The 21,504-nt window shown below is 48.9% G+C and overlaps 1 protein-coding gene across 1 annotated transcript; it reads right to left on the reverse strand.

Annotated features, from left to right (window-relative positions):
* Nucleotides 1-1,056: 1,056 nt before the first annotated feature.
* On the reverse strand, nt 1,057-20,938 carry NOS2 (nitric oxide synthase 2). The gene is made up of 26 exons (XM_054394517.1): nt 20,832-20,938; nt 19,777-19,873; nt 19,102-19,224; nt 18,864-19,012; nt 16,745-16,907; nt 16,448-16,539; nt 15,632-15,773; nt 15,327-15,466; nt 14,121-14,295; nt 13,283-13,384; nt 12,078-12,272; nt 11,647-11,729; nt 10,749-10,893; nt 10,447-10,551; nt 10,242-10,291; nt 9,979-10,153; nt 9,342-9,474; nt 8,225-8,303; nt 7,134-7,312; nt 5,758-5,925; nt 4,843-5,046; nt 4,419-4,506; nt 3,648-3,769; nt 2,557-2,705; nt 1,600-1,794; nt 1,057-1,122 (listed from the first exon to the last, which is right to left on the reverse strand). The coding sequence occupies exons 1-26, from the start codon at nt 20,936-20,938 to the stop codon at nt 1,057-1,059; spliced, it is 3,426 nt and encodes a 1,141-aa protein (XP_054250492.1).
* Nucleotides 20,939-21,504: the final 566 nt, after the last annotated feature.

A 21,504-nucleotide genomic window follows, 5' to 3' on the forward strand; every position in this document is an offset into this window, starting at 1 on the left:
TTCTATCCCCTCAGCTGTGAAATGGAGCAGTTTGGAATCTGCCTGCCCATAGCTCCATCCAAGCAACCACAACCTGGGTGTCTGAAGCCCCAAGCTCTGCCCTGAGGAGCAGGAGGGCAGCAGGCACAGCAGCCCCCTCCCTGCACACACTGCTCTGGGGTCCAGAGGCTCTTCACCACCATCCCTGCATGCAGAGCAGCTCAAGCACCAGAACCTGGGGACCTGCCTAACTCTGCTCTGGCAGGCTGAAGCCGACAGCAGCCAGAGATGCACTCACTGCACACCACTCACTGGGCTCAGTATAAAGACATCTTTTATTACAAACAAATCATCAGAGGACAGGATCCAAATGGACAAATGTTCTGAACCTCACTGCCATGGGCTCTGTAACAACAACAACAATCCAGGGGCAGGTACCTGAAGCACAGGATCATAGATCACAGGATGTTAGGAGTTGGGAGGGACTTCTGGAGATCTTCATGTCCAAGTCCCAGCCCACAGCAAGTAGCAACCCAAGCAGGGCTCCAAACCACCAAGCTGTGTGCACACCTGCAGTGCCTGCAGCAGATATTTCCCCTTACAAACCATTCTGTTCTCTCATTTGCAAATACTGCTTCAAGGTGTGGGCCTCCAAGCAGCCACAGCCATCCACACGGTTGCCCTCCAGTGGAGCTGATATGCCCAACAAAACAATCCCACATAAATAACCTCACAAACAGGACAGCTCCCACAAAACAAACCAAAAAAACCCCAAAGGCAAAACTCTAAATTTTCCCTGCATAAAAAAAAGATTTCTACTAGCATGGTGTTAAAAAAATAATTTGTTTCTTCACTCCTAAGAAAATCCATCAAGAGAAGTCTCAGAATAAATAGCACCCAAACTGCTGGGAATCATTTCTCTTTGAGAGGGCTGAGGTCTGGAAGTCAGAGCCTACAGCTCTATTGCTGTGTGTAAGGCAGGGGACTGCTCCCCTTGGCTTCTGAAAGTAACAACAATGTGCAAGGGTTGTGTCCACCACAGACTGGCTTCCTCCTGGCTGGTGGGTTGCAAAGCTCTTACACCTCTCGTGGCTTCATGTGGGACACAGCCCCAAATATATCTTCATGATATCGCTTCTGGCTCTGCAGGACAAGAGAGGAAACCCAAGAGATTAATTAAATGCTCCTGGCTGCTCCTCAGGTCACTGCTGAGACACTCAGACTCCTGTTCCTGTCAGCAAGGGGAACCAAGCTGAATGCCAGAGGTGTGCCCCAGGGTGGCTTCTGCTAACAGAGGGTGCTAGGAAGCCAGCAGACCCAGGCACTGTGTTCACTGACCACTTAAGCTCACTTCTCTCTGTTGGCACTATAAGCTCCTGGTTATCCAGCCACACTGCAAAGCTGATGTCCAGCACCCAGACACTGGGGAAAGTGGCACGGGCAGGAGAAGAACATCACCTGTGGCTCTTACACCCTAACCAAACAGCCCTTCAAGCTTTTTTCCTTCTGCATTCAGCTCATGGCAGCTTGCAGGATCTTGGGTATGACTTTGAAGACTTCTTTTGACCCACCCTGGAACACTGTCTGACTGGAGAGAATGCCTTGGGTATCAGATCATACCTTCAGCTGGAAGAAATACTCCTCTGCCTGCTGCTCTGTGAGGTTCAGCCTCCTGGCCAGCATCCCCTTCACAGCCTGAGCAACATCCCTGGCCATGCGCACGTCTCCACACACGTACAGGTGCCCTTCCTCCTGCTGCAGGAGGTTGCACACTTTGGTCTCCAGCTTGCTTGTAAGAATGTCTTGGACATAGACCTTAGAAGCAGAAAAAGGACCATCAGACAAGGTTCTCAAATGCTGCTTTGCCTATTGGCTTTTCTGAGCCCAGTGTGGGTCCCAGAGGTCAGGGTCTACCTGCCCTATCTAGCCCAGGTGTGCTCTAGCAAAGGAGCAGGAAGATGTTGTCCTGACAAGCCCCATGCTCTCCTGACAAGCCCCATGCTCTCCTGACAAGCCCCAGGTTTGGAGCCTAGATCTGTCTCCTGATTAAAAGTAGAGCAGACCAAGGATCTTCTTATTTTAGAACCAGTTCCAAGTGCCAAAGCCTCCTAACCTGCCAGGAGAGCAAGACAGCTGAAGAGGGCAGCTTAAGCACTGTTATTTCCTCCAGTAAAGATTTCATACAAGAAAGGTTAATTCCCAGGGTCACTGTGTCATTGAAATGGTGACAAATGGCCAGAGCCAACTCCTTTTTAACTCACAGGCTAACCAAACCCTGCAAAACTTAAGGGTTCTGAAACTGTTCCAGCTTCTGGTTTCAAAGGCTCCTTGCACTCCTAGTGCCTCTCTTTGGCAGTGAGGGTTTGGATTTCCAGAGCCTGCCTGTACTAAGGTGCACAGCAAGAGTCTCCTCTACTTTGAAGGAGCAGGGCAGAGCCTCTTGTCTCTTGCTCACAAGACAGTGAAGCAAAATGCTAACATTGTTTAACAGACCACTGTTAAACAGAGTCCAAGTCTTCCCTTGAGGAGCCATTCTGCAAGGAGCCAGCCCTCAGAGGACACAGGAAGCAGCCTTACTTTAGCTTGGCCAGGTTGTCTGGAGTAAGCTGTGTAGACTTCTTTCAGGATGCCCTTCCTCCTCATTTCCTCAGTTTCCTCTCTGTAGATGTGATCCAGGTCTGGCTGTCGGCAGCCAAACACCAGCGTCATGTCACCAGCTCTGATCCCTGCAACCAGCAGTGGGAAGATTTTTGTCTTTCCAGGCAAGGGCAATGATCCCTTAAGGCTCTTCCCACAGGAACTAGCTAGGGATAGCTCTCTGTTCCACACCTAGAATTCTGGGTTCTTAGTTTTGGTCACCACCATCCAAAAAAAAGATGTTGACAGGCTGGAGAGGGTCCAGAGAAGGGTCACAAAGAAGATCCAAGGACTGGGAAGCTGCTGTGTGGGGAAAGGCTGAGAGAACTGAGCTTGCACAGCCTTGACAGAGAAGTCTCAGGGGAGAACTTCTCCCCACGTCCCATGTCTAAAGGCTGGCTACAGAGAAGATGGAGAGTCCCTTTTTACAAGGGGTCAGGGGCTGGTGAGGACAAGTTACTCCTGAGGAGACTCCAGTTGGACCATCTTGTCTAAAGCATGGGTTTGCCAACAGAGGGTGGACCAGATGACCCTTGAGGTCCCTTCCAACCTGGGATTCTCTAATTCTATGATTTTCTAGCCAGCCTTTCTTACTAAACACCTGAGAAGGAGAGAGTCTGTGTCTCTGTGTGTGCTTTTAAGTTCAGGGTCTTGCAGCAGTGCTGAACCTGCCCAAGTCCTTGGAGAACTGTGTGGAATCCCCTGCTAGAGCAGGTTCCTCAAATGGGCTGATACAGGCAGGCCAAAGTGTTTCTCTCCACACTGTGGCCCCTGTGTGAGCAGCTGGGTCAGCCACTGACCATGACAGATCTGCAAGGACTCAGCAGCTGCTCTCTCCAAGTGACCAAATATCTCAAGACCATCAGAATGGTCTCGGGTGGGATGGGTGAACTGCTTCAGGGCAGCGTTCAGTCAGTCTGGGGATGACAGGTTTCCTTGCTAACATTTCTGGCTGTCTCCATCTGTAGAGACTTTGGAGCACCAAGGATGTCTTCTGCTGCTGGAGGAGTTGTGGCAGTCCCCACAGGTACCTTTCTTTTCCAGGTCATACTGACGCTGCACCCAAAAACTTCTGAAGGGAGCAATTCCTGTCCCTGGGCCGATCAGGATGCATGGCTTGGTTGGCTCCTCTGGCAGGTGGAATTCATTAGCACTACATGCAAAAAAAAAAAAGTATATTAATGCGGTGATTAGTTTGTGAATGACCTCTCACTGTCAGTTTCCTGACTGATTTTGGGCAGGAAAAACCCAGGTTCCCAATCTGGAAACAGTGCTGGGGTGAGCTGCTTCTTGCTCCCTTAGCTCTGTCTGCTCTGCAGTGGAAGTGCTAACAGGGGAGTGGTGCCTTGTGGACAGAATTCTTTCAGACTTTTCTAGGGATTTATGATCTTACTGAGCATAAGACATAGTGAAGGATCTGATCTCTGCAAGACAGATCTTCAAACTCTGATATTCCAACTTGTGCTCCCCAGGCACTTGGAAAAGAAAGAAAGGAAGAAATTAGGAGGAAATTCTTGCCAGTGAGGGTGGGGAGACACTGGAATAGGCTGCCCAGGGAGGCTGTGGACACCTGGAGGTGTCCACAGGGCTGGATGGATGAGGCCTTGAGCAACCTGGCCTGGTGGGAGGTGTCCCTGTCCTTGGCAGGGGGTTGGAACTGGATGATCTTTAAGGTCCCTTCCAACCCAACCCGATCCATTCTATGAATCTGTGCAAATCACATGCAAAGAATGAACTAAGGTACTAAGGAAGATGATCTCAGAGCTGCTGGGTTTGGGTTTTTTCCTTTTCCCCTTTCTCACCTGCGTACAAAGCATGGAACTGTTGCATTGAGGGCTGCTGTGTTCAGCCAGGTGCTGCAGACTCCATGGTGCAGAGGCCCTTGTCCATCTGAGCAAGGGAAAAGAGCTCTGTCAGCAACCAAAGCCCCTCCAGTTTTAGACAGAGCACAGCTTCCACTTCAAATTCTAGGGTTTAAGCAAGTGTAGCCCTAGCAATGATTCCTAAACCAAGGATACACTGATGATGATGATGACGATGATGATGCAGGATTGCAGCAAATCATGACACCCATGACCCTCTGGCACTGCAATAAAGCACTCTGCAGCTACCCCAACACAAACTTCTTACAGATGTGCTCTGTGCCATGTGGCAGGCAGTGTCATCCTGCACCACAGTGCAGCCTAAGTATCATTTAATTAAGAGGTGAAAGCAACAATTCATTACCTCTTGTCTTGTAGTTTACAACTGCAACTGTCAGATGAATCTCTTTGGGTGTCATGTCACAGGAGGAGCTGACAGAATAGTACCTGGGCTTCAGAAACGGCAGCTGAGTCAGCAAGAAAGCTGTAGAGACCTCAGCAGAAGGAAACTCCTCCAGGACCTCCAGGATGTTTGGGCTGTTGTAAAACTTCCATTTGTTGTATTCTTCTGTGTTCTAAAAGCCAGAGGACAGCATCACACTGTCACAACCAGGTGGTGCTGAGATCAGGGGTATTTGCAAGGTCAATTATAAATAAATAAGATTCTTGCTTGGCATTCAGTTAGATCTGCACACAGAGAATCCCTAGACCAGTACTGGAGTCCCCTACAAACTGGCTTCATTTCTGCTAGCAGAAGCACAGAACACTTTCTGTCATCTTCTCAGGTCCCAGCTCCCTCAGCAGGGTGTAGAACTGAAGCAGAGTCTGTTTCTCAGCCCCTTGCTGTGGGATAGCCACAGAGCTGACACTTCTGAGGCTTGCTGAAGCAGCAGCAAGCACTGACCACCCCTGTGACTCACTACCTGCTCGAGCTGACAGCTTACTCTCATGGTACAAAGTTCTCTGACAAAAATATCTACCAGCTCTCCTCCAAGCCCTCCACCTGCAAGCTGGAAGGTCTTCTAGTGGTGTGCCACCAGAAACCACCATCAGGCAGGCAAGAAAGAGAGAGAGGCAGGAGAAATGTCCCACCCAGAGCCACACAGGAAACAGCAGCTCTGAAGAAATCTCTTGGTTCCCATGGGCAGGCTGAGCCACAAGCCCACCCTTGCTCTGGCTGGGGTTGGTTTTGCCAGCACACAGAAGATGTCACAGAGGGGTAAAACCATTGCTACAAGGATGTAAAAGGGCAGCAGCTGGTCCAGCAGCCATAAATCACTTACCTGAGACAAAGCTTCCAGTCTCTGCCTGTCTCCTTCTGCTGTTGCCAGCTGGGAGAGCTTCCTTAGCAGTTGTTGGGAGGGTGGAGTGGTGATGTCAAGCAAGTATGTCAAAGCCTCAGGGAGGGTGCACGCTGGAATCTTTTTGTCACTTGTCCAGGAGCCACCTGGAAATGAGAGGGAAAAGAACCCCACCTAGCAATTCCCACAGCATTTGAAAGCTGTAGAGCTTTGCAGAACACAGTGGCCTTCCAAGTACCACTTCAGACTAGGCTGTAGCAGGTGTAGACCACCAGGGCTCTTCTGAAGGAGGTTCATGTGAGGCATAAAACTTTCTCTAAGGGGGGGATGTGATGCAGAGGAGAGCAGAACAACAATACAGCACTTGAAAATGAGGAGTCTTTCATGTGAGGAAATGGTCTTTGTGTGTCAGATTTAGCAGATGGAAACGATGGGCATGTGTGATGGTTTGAAACTGTCTTTTTAATTTTTTCCTTGCAAAGTTCAAATCAGAGAAAGTGAAAGAGTATAAATAAGTCACTATTGGGTGTAAGAAAGCAAAATACTGATTGTTCTAAACACTTCCATTGGATAGATAGAAATGTTTAAGAACTATTACCCAAAACAAAGTGGGCACTCTGCACATTCTGCGTTCGGCAGTGGGGGCAGTTGCTGGGCTGCCTGGTTGCTGTTTTCTTCTTCTTCTTCTCTTCTGGCTGAAGATAACACACTGACCTTGGCAGCTAAGTTAACAACTTTCTGCTCTAACTCACTCTGCTTTCTGTCCAAGGGGGGTCTGGGGGGGAAGCTCCTGAGAGAGGGAGGCCCCTTTGGGAAGGGTCGCCTTTGGGGGGAAGCAAGGGAGATCGGTTGTGCTTTTCTGTTGATTGTATATATTTGTGAATGTTGTGAATTTTGTATATTTGTACATATTCGTTACATTTCATCGTAGATTGTAGATTCTGCTTTGTAAATACAGCTTTCATTTGCTTCCAGACTGGGTTAGCCTGGTTATTGTCAGTGGGGGGGGATTTCAGCTCACACTGACACAGCATGGTAGCTGAGTCTCTTTGAGGACTCTGAAGCATAACAGCAAACAGTTGGTTAATGTAATTGCAGTCAGTGGCCAGTTCAGCAACTGAATGACAAACTCAGCCTGGGACAGCTCTGAGAACTCTGATGGAGTTACTGTGGGTCACCAGAGAATGTAGAGTCAGAATGGAGAACTGAAACAAGAACCAAAAGCATCGACAAAATCCTATGGAAACGCAAGGAAAGGGTAACAGAATCCAACTCAGCCTATAAAAGCTCCCAGGAGTTGTAGAGGAATCTGCCAAACAGCCTCTGTTGTGGTATCTCAAGGGAACCAACTCACCACCAGTGCAGGTTTCAAGTCTGACAGTCTGCTCAGCTGGAGGAGCATCCCTGATGTGTGCAATGAGGCCCTGGACTAACTCTGGCTGGTTGCCTGGGAAAATCCCAACGTGCTCTCCAGGCAGATAGTGCACTTCCTGAGCAGTCTCACAGGAAAGCTTCACCAGGATGGTGACACGGCTGGGGACACACAGAAAAGAGAGCAGGCAGCTCATGGCTCTGGCCACAGGATTTCCCTGCAGCTCAGCACTACAGGAACAGACCTCAAGGGGCACTTGGCAAGGGCTGCCTTGTGGTCAGCACCAGATTATCAGAGCAGTTTGGCACTTCATGGAGACTTAAAGAAGAGTCCAGGCACGTGGAGTACTTGTTCAAAATACACAGGGCATGAAGATGCTGAAGTGTTGCCCGACCCACCCAGGACAGGGCAGAGGTGCCTGTGCTCAGCCAGCCGAGGCAGGAGCAGCTCGACTGCAGGCTGAGCAGCTCCCATCTTAGCCCAGCTCAGAGGACTTCCCTGAAGACAACAGGGATGAAAGAGACCTGCTGGGGGCTGCGGAGGAGCCATTCACAGCTGCTGTTTCTAAGGGAGATGTTAGCACTGAATGTCCTTTTGCATTTCTCTGTGTGTTGTCTCAGCTGGCTCTGCAGTACAGCTGCATCTGGCAGCTTCTTGCACTGGCCCTTGTCCTTTCTTCCCCCTTTTTCTGTCCTGCTAAGGGGCAATTTCCCCCCTAAATGAAGCAAACATTTACCTGGTATGCAGCATGGCAAGCAGGAGAGAGGGACCACAGACCTGACCTTCCACATTTAGTAGGTATCAAAGGCCATAGCACAAAGCTCTTTATTTCTCTGTGCTCCTAGAGCCCCTCCTGGGAAGTCAGCTCCTATCTAAACCAGAGCCCAGGCTGCAGGTGCTCCTGTGGTCTTGAGAATGATTCACTTTGCTGATGCTGGTACTAAATTCCCATCTAGTTCTTAGCAGCAGGGAGCTACTTGGCAGGGAGCAGATGTTTACAACCAGGCATTTCAGGTGTTTAGGACTGTAGTAAAAGGTAGCACTGCAATATCCAAGGGAATGAGATGTCCTACCTGGATTTTAAACTTTGAAGATTCTGCCTGAATTTCAGCTTCATGGGGATGACATCCTTGGCATGAATGCTTGCAAGAGCTGTTGAGAAAAAGAGTTCAGGAGTCAGGGCAGTTCTGTGACTGCCTTTGTGTTAAACCCAGCCAGAAGCCAATGAGCAATTCCCACTTTCCAAAATCGTAGAATCACAGAACTGTCAGGGTTGGAAGGGACCTCAAGGCTCAGCCAGCTCCAACCCTCCTGCCATGGGCAGGGACACCTCACACCAGAGCAGGTTGCTCACAGCCACATCCAGCCTGGCTGCAAAAACCTCCAGGGATGAGGCTTCCACCACCTCCCTGAGCAACCTTTCCAGGACAACTACAAACCAAATGACTGCTTGAAACTAAGAGTCAGCATAGCAGCAGGCCACCTGTAAGCAGAGCTAGAGGCTATTCTGCAGTGTATGTCCTTCTTGAGGAGACCTTGGCCATGGTGAAGTCCACCATCAATCCAAACCCACCTGGGCTTATGGCATCATTTGATGTGTCATATCCTGAACACCTGCAGTGACAGGATGAGGGGCAGTGGTTTGGAATTAGGGAAGAGCAGATTTAGATTGGATGTGAGGAGCAAGTGCTGCACCATGAGGGTGCTGGAATACTGCAACAGGTTGCCCAGGGAGGTGGTTGAGGCTCCATCCCTGGAGCTGTTCAAGGGCAGGCTCCACAAGCCTCTGAGTAACCTGATCTAAGTGGAGGATGTCCCTGCTGACCACAGGGGGGTTGGACTGGATGAGCTTTGGAGATGCCTTCAAACCCATATCCTATGTGCAGAAAAGACCTGAGCCATGCTTGCCCCAGAGTGTGCTACACCTTGTCAGCTGTGTTCTGTGTGCTCACCCCCCTGACTGACACCACTGACACCTCAGCTTGAGTTCTGCTGGGGCTATCAAAAGGTGTGTGAGCTCTGGTGTTCCTGCACTGCCAAAGCTGCTCTCTGCAGTGTCCCTGCTTCTCTGACCACTCTCCCTTATTGCATGCACTCTGTCATCCAGCAGCATCAGCACCTTCTAGAAAACCTTTACAGCTCAGACCTGTGTGGAGCAACACAGAGGAAGAGGAAGGTGGGAGGCAGTACCTTTAGCCAGGTCCAAGGGCTGTGGGTCATGCACTACTCTGTAATTCTCAGGGTCCCAGCTCTCATCAGAGGTGTACATCTCAGGCAGCTGGATGCTGCTTCTCCCACGGATGTCAAAGATGTCACAGGCAGTCTAGAAAAAAATAATTTAAGGTTATTCATAGTAAAAAAAGAAAAAACAACAACAAAAGAAAGAAGAAAGAAGTACTCTCAGTGCTGACATGATCCTAGAGAGGAGGTACCAGCTTCACAGATTGCTGTTTTGCATTGATTCTGTTGAGTTCAGTGACATTACAGAGGTTCAGGGTGTGTAGGAAGGTTCCACTTCCATACCAGTATGGCTAAAACACTGCTCTGCTTCCAAAACTTCTGCTGTCTGGTGCTACCACCCTTGTTCATACTGAGCACTCCATCATCTTAAAGGTTTCTTAGAATTTTATGTGCATATTAAAAAAATAACAGAAAAGGAGACAAGTTCCCTCTTCAAGTTGGGCAAGCAGCAGCAAAGAGGGCAGTTCAAAATCCAGATACAAATTCAGGTGTTTGTTTTCCTTCATGTTCCATGATTTTGGAGGAATACTAGAGAATGGTGAAGTGAAATGAACTAAAGCATGAGGTAACTGTGCCCTGTAGTCACCTTGAATGCACTGACTGCCCACGTGTGAAAGGCTTCTTCTTGCCCATTGAGCTCATCTCCTTCACCCACTGCAGTAAGCTGAGAAGCCCCTAGCTGGGCCAGCTTCTGGTCAATGGTGTGAGCAAAGGCACAGAACTCTGGATACATGCTGGACCCCAGCCCAAACACAGCATATCTGCAGAAGAGAGACAAATAAGCTGAGTGTGTTCTGCTGAATGCAAAAAGACTCAGTCACACCCAACTCAACCACAAAAGATCTGTACCTGATTTTCTTTCTCAGCTGTTTCAGAGTGAGCAAGGAGTTCTTCAAGGTCTGTAAAAGATTCATAAAACACTTCAGGTTAGACAAATGCTCTGATTTAAACCAGAAGTGAGACCCTGACCCATATAGGGGGGGCAAACAAAGGGGCTGCCTTTGGTCTCAGCCTTTGAGCTGAGCCTCAGCTGTAGCTCTGAGGGGGACATCACCTTTCCATTGTTTGGAGAATCCCCATTTCCAAAAGTGCTGGTCACCACTAGAAGGAGTGTCTCTTTCTGCAGGTCACAGATGTTGTACTCATCCATGGGCAGAACCTGGAAGGTATAAAGTTCATGAGAAATTGCTGGCAGCCACAGGAACTAGCATTAGATAGCTCCATGAGTCACAAGGAACCCTGATGAAGGAAGACACAACCAAAGTTCTAGCCCAGGGAATGAAGAGGCTTGCAGGAGCTGGTGAAAGTAGCCAGACTCCATTCTCTGCTTGGTGTTGATGATTTACACTTCCTTACCTTAGTGCTGAAGGCACAGTTGAAGAGGCTGCACAGATTGTTGGCTAATGTTTCAGATTTCCCAGTCTCTGTTGCATAGATTACAGTGACCTTGGGTCTGGCTGCTGTTGCCTGTTGCATGAGGAAGGATGCAAAGAGCACAGCCCTGTGAAAAAACCAATCACACAGGGCTTTTAACATAGCTACACATGAATTCAGCAGGCTAGGAAAGATAGAGCTGCTGGAGTGAGTCCTGAGGAGGCCACAAAGGTGACCTAAGGGCTGGAGCACCTCTGCTATGGGGACAGGCTGAGGGAGCTGGAGGTGTTCAGCCTGGAGAAGAGCAGACTCCAGGGGGACCTTAGAGCTGCCTTCCAATAGCTGACGGGATCCTGCAGGAAGGCTGCAGAGAGACTTTTCCTGAGAGTGTCTGGAGACAGGATTAGGAGGAATGGTTTGAAGCTGAGGAAGAGCAGGGTTAGACTGGAGCTTAGGAGGAAGTTCTTCAGTACAAGGTTGGTGAGACCCTGGAATAGGCTGCCCAGGGAGGTTGTGGCTGCCTCCTCCCTGGGGCCGTTCAAGGCCAGGCTGGATGAGATCTTGAGCAGTGTGGTTTAGAAGTGTCCTGCCCTTGGCAGGGAGGTTGGAGCAGAGGATCTCTGAGGTCCCTTCCAACCTGAGCCATTCTGTGATTCTATGACTTCTCCTTGGGAGGTTGTTGAGAGGCAATACACTATAGGCAGCCCTGAGTAAGAAGCTGAGATATGAATGGTACCTAACTGTGGACAGAGAAGATCAAACAGTTCAGGTGGTCCCTTTAATAATTTAATAATTATTAAAACAAAACATGTGGAACAGAAACACCACCAGAACAGAATACCTGGACAAAAGCATGAAGTCTCTGATTTGAATGACTTACTTTGCCAGGATGCTGAACTTTATTTCCCTTTTCTTTGGCCTCCGGGTCTCATCATGCCAGATGTGTGTTTTCCATGCATCCACCTTCAGAAAAAAATCAAAAGCTAAGCTTCAGGCAGTGAATGTGAAATGGCAGCCACACAACCTGTACGTCTCTGGAAGGGCCAGATGAAACAGAACACAGATACAAACTGTGCACAAACAGGGATCAGGTTGTGCAGCAATAAATTGCCTTCTAGTTACAGCCTGAGAACTGGGCAGGCCTGACCCACCCCTTCCACCCTGCAATTGATCCTGCTGCCACTCATCAACCTCCCCCCCAGTGACCTCTCATTACCTAGAGCCTTTCATCTAGACTTTGTCAGGCCCCATCTTATCCCCTGCCCTGCTGAGGTCAGCTGCTGGACTTGTATCTTTTAGGGTAATGTGTACCTGGTAGTAATAGAAGGGAGTGAGGACATAGTTCAACATCTCCTGGTGGAAGACAGGAGTGATGCTGCCGGACATGGGGGGCACAATCCAGACCCAGTCGGCCGGGCAGCCTCCCCGCGCCCGGTACTCGCTCTGCAGGTACCTCATGAAGGACTCAGCAGCTGAGTGATGGTCCAGGATGGTCACATTCTGCTTCTAGAAGGGTTGAAAAGGGAAAGGCACACATCAAAAAGCCCATTCTGCTCTGTGTGTCCAGAGTAATCCTTTGGCTCTGGTTAATATCTCAAGGACTTTATTGAGGGCTGGGGAATAATTGCTCCCACTAACTGCTATGGGAGATGGCAAATAATTGCCATCAGCAGCTTCTGTGCAGATAGAGGTTGAGGCAGACCTTTGATTAAGGGCTTTGATGTCCTTTTTAAAACATCAGCATTTTACCTCTCCAGCAGTGGGAGCAGATGCTGGGAAGCCTGATTCCTTTTCACCCATCTTTCATAATGACATGGTAAATAAATTGTGATTGTAAATAAAATATCTTAATGCAATGGCTTTCACAGAACCCCAGAATGGGAGGGGTTGGAAGGGACCTCAAAGGATCATCCAGTCCAACCCCCCTGCCAGAGCAGGATCACCCAGGGCAGGTCACACAGGAGTGCACCCAGGTGGGTTTGGAAAGTCTCCAGAGAAGGAGGCTCCACAACCTCTCTGGACAGCCTGCTCCAGGGCTCTGTCATCCTCACAGTGAAAAAGTTTTTACTTCTGTTCACACTGGAGCCTCCTCTGCTCCAGCTTGCACCCAGTGCCCCTTGTCCTGTCTTTGGACATCCCTGAGAAGGTTTAGACAGACACAGAATCTGACACTTAGACAAGTGTGCTAAAAGGATGAACAATCTCCACAGAGAGCCAGGTTGGAAGGGACCCCAAGGATCATCTGGTGCAACCTTTCTAGCTAACAGTCTGGTATCAGCTTGCCCTTAACTTCCTTTTCTTTTCCTCTCCCTTTTGCCTTCACCTGAGGTTGTTTCCTGGCAACAAGAGGAAATCTGGATTCCTCTGCTTTCCAAGGTGTAAATCAAGACTCACACTGACAGCCTCCACTGAGCACTGGCTCATTGGCACCAGGTTGCCATAAACCTCTCAAAAGTGAAAGGAAAAGTGGCCCTCAGTATACAGTGTCCCTCCAGCTACCAGCCTGGGTGACTTACTTGGAAGCTGTAAAGCACAGCCACGTTGATCTCCACAACAGCTTGGTCTTTCCATAAGGATGAAAGTTTGTTTGTCTCCAGTCCCATTCTTCTCCCTACCTCCTACATGTGAAAAAGAGAGAGAAAAAGGAAAAGCAAATTTCCTATGTGGGACTTGGAGCTCATGGTTTCTCCACCTCATCACATCAATATGTAGGGCAAAGCACTGCAGAAGGAGGGGATCAGTCTCAGGCTGGGGAAAGAGATGGCAGCAAATCAGAGATGAATCTGAATTATGGAGTTCTGGTTCTTGAGGCTATTCCAATTTGGCAAAGGGGGGGAAAGGAGAGAGGGGAGGGGGGGGATGGTTTTCTCCTGGATTAAATGTTTTTAAAGGTGGCAGTATCTGGTTACAAGTCATCATAACTAATTTGTACTGGTGAGGTGATCAAGACCTGCAGCTAACCAGCAGAACTCCACTGCCTTGCCAACAGCAGACTGGAACCGAGAGAAATGTATCTGAGGCAGAGACCTGAAGATTTCCTGACCCAGTCCTGGGTCAGAAGTCCTGACCCAGCATGACTCAGGGGAAAACTGTGGAAGAATTCCCTTGAGACACCATTCTCTAGATTTTTTTTTTACCCACAGCTATTTGGAACACATCCTGTCAGGACCCTACAGAAAGAGTCCTAAATCTGGCAGCCAGAGTCCTGGCAGCAGTTCAAGATGTCCCACAAGGGTCAGGATGTGGGCAGCAGATTAGGATTAGGATGATGTAAACACAACCCCCAAGCCAGCAAAAACACTCAGCACTGCTCCCCCCAGCCAGCTCAGCATCCCCTCTGTCCCAGGAGGGTACCTTCAGGATGTTGTATCGCTGCACATCACACAGGTCTCGCACCCCAATCTCTGTGCCCATGTACCAGCCGTTGAAGGGACACGCTGGGAACTCCAGGCCTCCCACCTCCAGCAGCATGTTGGCCACGGCAGGCAGTGCATACCACTTCAGAGCCAGCTCCTTGAACCATCCATACCTGGTCAGCAACAAGCATTTGCATTGCATTACTTTGGGTCTTTTCCTCCTGTAAGTCCAAGAAGCCCTACCAGAGCCCTGTGGAGCATGGGCTGCAAAAGCTGAGGGCAGTTCTTGTTTATGAGGTGGTCACTGGGCATTGCCTGCTAGATCAGCGCAGCACAGCCCTGCAGAGCTGCAATCTGATGTGCCCAGCAATAGGACACAGAGCTGCTGGAAGGAGTTCAGAGGATGACACAAAGATGATCCAAGGGTTGGAGCTCTGCTATGAGGACAGGTTGAGGGAGCTGGGGGTGTTCAGCCTGGAGAAGAGAAGACTGCAGGGGGACCTTAGAGCTGCCTTCCAGTACCTGAAGGGATCCTGCAGGAAGGCTGCAGAGAGACTTTCCATGAGGGTGTCTGGAGACAGGCCAAGGGGGAATGGTTTGAAGCTGAGGGAGAGCAGGGTTAGACTGGAGCTTAGGAAGAAGTTCTTCAGTGTGAGGGTTGTGAGACTCTGGAATAGGCTGCCCAGGGAGGCTGTGGCTGCCTCCTGCCTGGGGGTGTTCAAGGCCAGGTTGAATGAGACCTGAAGCAGCTGAATCTAGTTGAAAGGTGTCCCTGGGCATGGTGGGGAGGTTGGAGTAGATGACCTCTAAGGTCCCTTCCAACCTGAGCCATGCTAGGATTCCATCAGCCTGCAGGCCAGCCCTAACACAAACATGAAGGAAGAAGCCCAGGCAGTAGCCCTGGTGTTGAGTGCAGCCACATCTCCCACCTGCACTGCCCTGCCATAAGAAATGGTGACTCTTCAATTTCTGAATATGACTGAAATGCAGATGAGGGAGGAAAAGATTTCCAGCAGAACTGCTGTTGGCTTCCTTGATTGAAATCTCCTTTCCCTGCCTAGCAGCTGTTTCATCTTCCAGGACAATTTGCCATCATTTCACCGTCACACAGGGCTCATAGAATGAGTGCCCCAGGCACAAGCTAACAACCTGCCAAGGTGAGGCAGAGGCAACACATGCAATTCCCCAGCTCCTTTGTGCTTACTTGGGATGCTCCAGAGGCACTTCCAGGACAATTTCTGGTGGGATTTCAAATATTTCTGGGTCCTGGCCGTTTGCTTGGAGAATGAGTGGAAGGACATCAAAGCGTCCATGCTTGGGCTTCCACCCAAGCTCAATGCACAACTGCAAAGGGAGAGAGAAACTGCAGCTGGGGGTCTTCCAGGTTCCCCCCCACAGTCCCCTCTGGGTTTGAAGATGAATTAATATTAACTCTCTAAAAGCTGCTGAGGTAAATTCTAAATGCTAGAAGTTGTCTTTCCCATTCAGCCCAAGGTGCTGTGCTGGTACCTGTGTGAATTCCAGGCTGGCAGGGTCTCCCAGGATGGACCCGTCGGGCATTTGGTACCCGGCATAGCGGATCAGCTGGCTGTTCCAAACACGGAAATCATGCTTCCCATCAGTCCTCTGGGGGAACAGGGTGATGGCTGATCTGTCCAGGGAGACAGTCAAACCCTGTTACACCACAGCAGCTCACCAAACACATCCTAATTATTAAGTCTAGAGAATCACAAAATGTTAGGGGTTGGAAGGGACCTCCAGAGATCATCCAGTCCAATCCCCCTGCCAAAGCAGGAGCACTCAGGGCAGGTCACACAGGAATGCATCCAGGTGGATTTTGAATGTCTCCAGAGAAGAGGAGGCTGTGGGGAGACCTCATCACTCACTGGATGAGCTAGGAGGTCTCTTCCAACCAGATATATTCTGTGATTCTCTGATAAATTTTTACCAATAGAAATAATTTTCTATGTTTGCTAAAATAAACAGCAGTATTATTATTTCTAAAATAAACAGCAGTAGAAATAAAATCATTCACCCTCTCCTCCCACCACCCTGAATCTCCAAATCATCTCTCTCCCCCAGGAATTACAAAAGATTTTACAGCATCAACCATGAAAGTAAGAAAATTTCAGAACTACAGAATGTTAGGGGTTGGAAGGGACCTCCAAAGATCATCGAGTCCAAGCCCCCTGCCAGAGCAGAATCACCTAGGGCAGGCAGGCAGCCCGAGAATCAAGAGCAGACACAAATTGTCAGAATCTTTAGACAGATCATTTTAAGTCTTATGGAGAGCTTTGAATGCAGGTTAACATGAAGGAGACTTACCTTATATTCCCATTGTTTGTGGCATACTGAATGTGAGAGCAGATATGCTCAAACATCTCCTTGGCTGTCTTGCAGCCACGTGCATCAAACACCTGTGAGTGTCCCAAAGAGATGTGAAGAGCAAAAAGAAGATTTAGAAACAGTAATGCAAGCTCAGTATTTTTCTGATGTGTTTAAGGAAAGGTTAAGGGAATGCAGAGGAGGGAGCAACCCCCAGCTGCAGCACCTGGCATGCTTTCCATGCTGCTGACCTGCAGCAGGCTTGGCCAGTGATGGCCAGACTCACAGGTGGGTTACCTGTAGATTGGACCACTGGATCCTCCCAATGCACCTAGGGGCATTCCTCCAGGCCTGTTTGGCAGCAAAGATCAGCTCATCCTTTGTCAGCTGGTAGGTCCCTGTTGTTCCTATGGCCTTGCTCACTGCTTCCAGCCTGGCCAGGTGCTCTGCGGGGTTTAGCCTTTTGAACAGGAAGCAGCCAGGGAAGGAAATGATGAGAATTCCATGACTCACAACTGATTCGAACTGCAGCCATTCTCCTTGTGCTCTGGGTGAAGGAGAGCATGGGCATTGCTGAAGCCATAAAGCTTTTGAACATCCTTCTGCAGGAGAAGGCTTCTACTTCCATCACAGATTTTATCTGCCAGAATGCAAGTGAATGTCCAGGAGGCTGGGATTAACATCTCTGTAGGCTGAGGTATGGCAGTAAACAGTGAGGAACCTGCTCCTGGTAGAAATCTACACTCTCTGCATGCAGGCCAACATAAACCACCCCGAGCCTTTATGGAAACATCCATTAAGCTCCCAAAGTCAGCAGTGTCACTGTGCTGCAGATGGGAGAAGTGACCATCACCTCTTCCCCACCTCTGTCTCCAAAGTTTAGCTGTCACCCATCACAGCAGTCTGGGGACCAAGATGTTTAGGAAGAAGCAGGGAATATTCTAGGCAAGGGGATGAGTTCAGGACATAGCTCTCTGACTGAGGACTGCTGAGGAGAATTTTCCCTGGCTTCAGAATGTAGGAACTGAGTGCAAAAGGACTAATGAAGCCAGAAATGTAAGCAGTGGCACCATCCTCTCACCACCCAGCACACAGATGGACTGCTCACAAGCCCCCAACCCCCTTCCCCTTGTGTGGTTTCAGTTTAAATGTGGATTTTTTGGTCTGGCTTGGGGAAAAAATGGTCAAAGCACAAGCAAAAGAACAGTAGCTAGCTTCTGCCCAAGCCCAGATGACACTGACTGTCCTCTCAAAGCATGGTTTTCATGGGGACACACAGCTCTTCTGGGCAAGGTAAGGAGGATTTGCATTCCTAAAGGGAAGTGCTGAGCAATTCCTTTGTCAGGGAAACCAACTCTGAAAATTCTTTAGCTGGATAACAGAGAACGAAGTCAAAACATTAGGAAATATTTATCACAGCACAGACAAAAATTGTTTTGTTGGCTTACAGACAGGGAGGAAAACAGCCTGCACTGTCTGAGGGCTTTCACATTTCCAACAAGATGAAAGATCAAGGGCAAGCCTGTAAGATAGTGTAAATCGGGGGGATCAAATAGCCACCAGCAGCAGCAAGGAGCTGTGCAAAGGTAATGTGCTGGCAAGGGAGTGCAGCCTGTGCGTAGGGCAGGGACTTTTAGAAAGATTCAGGTGGAAGAGAGCTTTGTAGAAGAGTTCAAAGTGTCTAAAGAAGTAGCCATTATGTGGCTGAGTCCTTTTGAAAGCCTGGCAATGTTTTCCGATGGGATGAGCAAACACTGAGCTGTCTCTTGGGAGTTTATCCTGTGAAAACTCTGTCACTGCAGACTCTTGGACCTGGAGCAGATGTTTTCCTCCAACAAAATGTGTCTGCACTGTGCCCCTTTTGTGAGAACACAAACCTCTTTCCTGAAGCTAGAGCATGCCTCACAGCATGATGAGTAAGCTTATGGTGATGACAGCACAGAGCAAGGCTGAGAAGCAAGAGAGTGACCTTCCAATCTCTGGGTACAGCCTCCAGAGTCAAAACAGAACCAAAGAACACAGAGAAAAGAGATTTGGAGGAGCACAAACAAAAACCATGATCCACATCATTCACAGCTCAGACTGATCTCATGAACCTCCAATGACAGGAAAAGAGAAGGCAATGTTGTGTTGGAGAGTCTCAGCCAAGGACTCCTCACACACTCCCTGGGGCTGGGGACTGCTCTGTACAGGGTCCATCTCTGCACTCCCAAGCACTGGGATTGTCAGACAGGAACGTGGAGTGCAGTAAGAGTTTTATCTATTTACATTTTCTAGCAGCCCTTATCTATTTTTTTTAATGCAGGCCATGCACAGCTACTGATAGCTGTGAAGAAACTGAACAGTCCTATAGCCTTGCAGAGAGATAGGCAGGCAGAGGACGTTCACACCAGAACTGGAGGCAGGGTTGGCTTACTCTTTAAATGAATTGTAGTACTGCTTGATGAAGTCGATTGCCTGAGGTAAAAGCTCTGCTGGTGGAACTGGACCATCTCTACAACCTCTCACCAGGCCCTTGGGGGTCATGAGTGCCCCTTGGCAGGCTTTGGGTCGGCAGTTGATGACCTGAAAAACAACAAAATGCCAGCCCCCAGTGTTTCACTCTGTAGCCACTCAAATCTATGAAGATCACTGTTCAGGTTCCCATCTCTTACCTCCTTAGCTGTCAGGTGCAGTGTGTCCAGCAAGCTGGAACCATTTTCCAAGTTCCTTACTTTCACATGTCTTGGACACCTTGATATTTGGGTTGAAGCTTTGGTATCATTTTGGGGAGGGTTCTGGGCAGAGAAAAGGTTTAAACAATATATTGTCTGCAGACCTATTAAAAAGCTTTGTGTTCTATGTTATGTGACCACTCAAATGCTACACAAGGAATTCCAGAAGCTAGGTGTGGATTCTCCAGTGGATTCCTTCATCTGAGCACAAAACCACTGACCTGATCCCCAGTTTTGTAGGAAATGGGAATTTTTGTGCTAATCAAACAATATCTGCCACTGGAAGCACCTTTGGAATTTAACCCTAACAGTCACAGTCTCAGCAGGAGAGCAGTGACCGAGACAGCTTTAGGGAGAAGAAATATTTGTCACTAAAGGCTGGGTTGTGAGAGGTGAATGTAGGAATCAGGCTCTGCACCCCCCCGTGTCACCTCCTGCCCTGCACTCTTCCCAGCGCTCCTTTTTGTTCAGAAAGGTTCTTTCCTCCAGAGACCTCACAGCAGACCTGACCTCATGGGGGCTCAGTCAGTCCTCACGTGGCAGTGGTAAGGAGCTGTGAGCAGCAGGCAGAGCCCACATGAGCTGCTCTGTCCGACAGTGACACAGGACACAAACCTCTGGCCCACCGCTGCCCGGCGCTGGCGTCACCACCGGCGGCATCTCCGTCTGCTCCTTGCTCAGCTCAGGGAGCTTGGCATCGACACTTCCCAAGCTTTAAAAGAGAGGAAGACAATCCAATATGACACAACAGGCTTCAATTCACCTACAGCATCAGCAAGGAGATGCTCAGAGCAGTCTCTGGACTATTCTCTGAGCCCACGAGCCGAGCATTCGCAGCAGCCCCAACAGTAAAGCTGCTGTCACCCTTTCCAGGTCGCTGTGTGGTAAGGGAAGCAACAGGTATGGCCTGGTAAAGGTCCAGAAAATACTCAGAGGAATCAAAAAATGTCCTGAAATGTCCTGAAAACTTCAGCTGGCTCCAATCTCCTGCTTGTCAAGCACATAACAGACTTCTGTAGTAATTTCCTCTGGGTTCTCCATTCAGGCTGACTTTCTGAGCTCCTGCTTTTGAAGTTGAATAATCAGATTGCCAAAGATGTTGAAAACCACTCAAGAGGCATCCAGACCACCAACTCCATGCAAGTCTGGACAGGGCAGTGATGCATTTTAGCCAGCAGAGCCTTCCACAAGCCAGCTTCATCTATCTACATCTGAATAGAAGCTACTTTGAGCAAGCACAGGTAAGGGTAGGAAATGAAGAGAAAACTGAAATAAGTTACAGCCTGAAAACTGAGACATTTCATCTGCCTGTGCAGTTGGTTTGTACAGTGTCTTGTACAAATTGCATCACAGAAATACTTTACCAACTTAATTGCAGTATTAATAATCACTTTGCTCATTTTCATAGCATTCCCATGCCTCCTAAGTCCTAGCAGAGAGAAAACCACTGCAGCACACCAAATATATTGCAACTATGACAGGGAACAGTGCCACAAAAGCTTAAGTGCACCTTCTCCAGTCACCACTACCCAGTGACCCCCAGGGACAGCTGGTCTGGGGTCACTCTCACTGCCTTGGAAACACTGTACAGGTTTCTCCAGAGCCCAGATCAATTAACATCTTGCCTTTTCAGGTGGAAGAGAAGTCGTGAAGCCACTGAAAGCTCTTACCCATAGATCTTCCTGCTCTCCTCCAAGTTATTATTGAGGTCCTTCTCTTGAGAGAACTTGCTCTTAGCAGGGCGAGGTTTGAACACAAAGTGCCATGGGCACAACATTTTGTATGCTTTATTTATGGTTTTAGGTCACAGTGCTGAAATCTTGTTTAGTGTGATGTGGGAACACTTCTGAGGAGGGATAAAAAAAAGAAAAAAAAACAAACCAACAAAACAGCAAGGTCAGTTTTTGACTAAGAAGGTAACTCCCTTCAGAAGGGCTCAGAAACTCACCAGATAACTGATCTGACCTAATCAACATCCGGACTGAAAAAGGGGAAGTGACTCTTTAGAGTGTTGAGACTAAAACTGCTCCCTGCCTTTGCCAGTCTCATGCTGCAGCTATGCCTCCTTTTAAAATACCAGCAGAAGACCCCCAGCTGCTCAACCCAGCAGATAACAGCATCTGTGAAGGAGCCAGGCACAGGCTTCACTCCTCTGAGGAGCTTCACACTTAGGTGAGTTTAACTCTGGTGTTTATCCATAGTTCGTTAAGTGCTGTTCAATGTTCTGTTGGTTCTCATCACTCTCTGTCAGCTGGAAAAAGGGATGGGAAGTGTTGCTGTGGTAAAAATGTTGGTCTGTAAATGAACCAAAATGCTTTGCAATGTGTTCATCTGCCAGAGGCA

This window comes from Indicator indicator, chromosome 30 (assembly GCF_027791375.1).
Source record: "Indicator indicator isolate 239-I01 chromosome 30, UM_Iind_1.1, whole genome shotgun sequence".
In the NCBI taxonomy this organism is placed as follows: domain Eukaryota; kingdom Metazoa; phylum Chordata; class Aves; order Piciformes; family Indicatoridae; genus Indicator; species Indicator indicator.

Bases quoted from the DNA above. Each gene is read 5' to 3' on its own strand.
- NOS2 (XM_054394517.1), bottom strand. From the start codon at position 20,938: ATGTTGTGCCCATGGCACTTTGTGTTCAAACCTCGCCCTGCTAAGAGC. The intron at 19,874-20,831 runs GTAAGAGCTTTC...TCTCTTTTAAAG, and splicing joins GAGAGCAGGAAGATCTATGG to CTTGGGAAGTGTCGATGCCA. The intron at 10,894-11,646 runs GTAAGTCATTCA...GTTTTTTCACAG, and splicing joins AAGTTCAGCATCCTGGCAAA to GGCTGTGCTCTTTGCATCCT.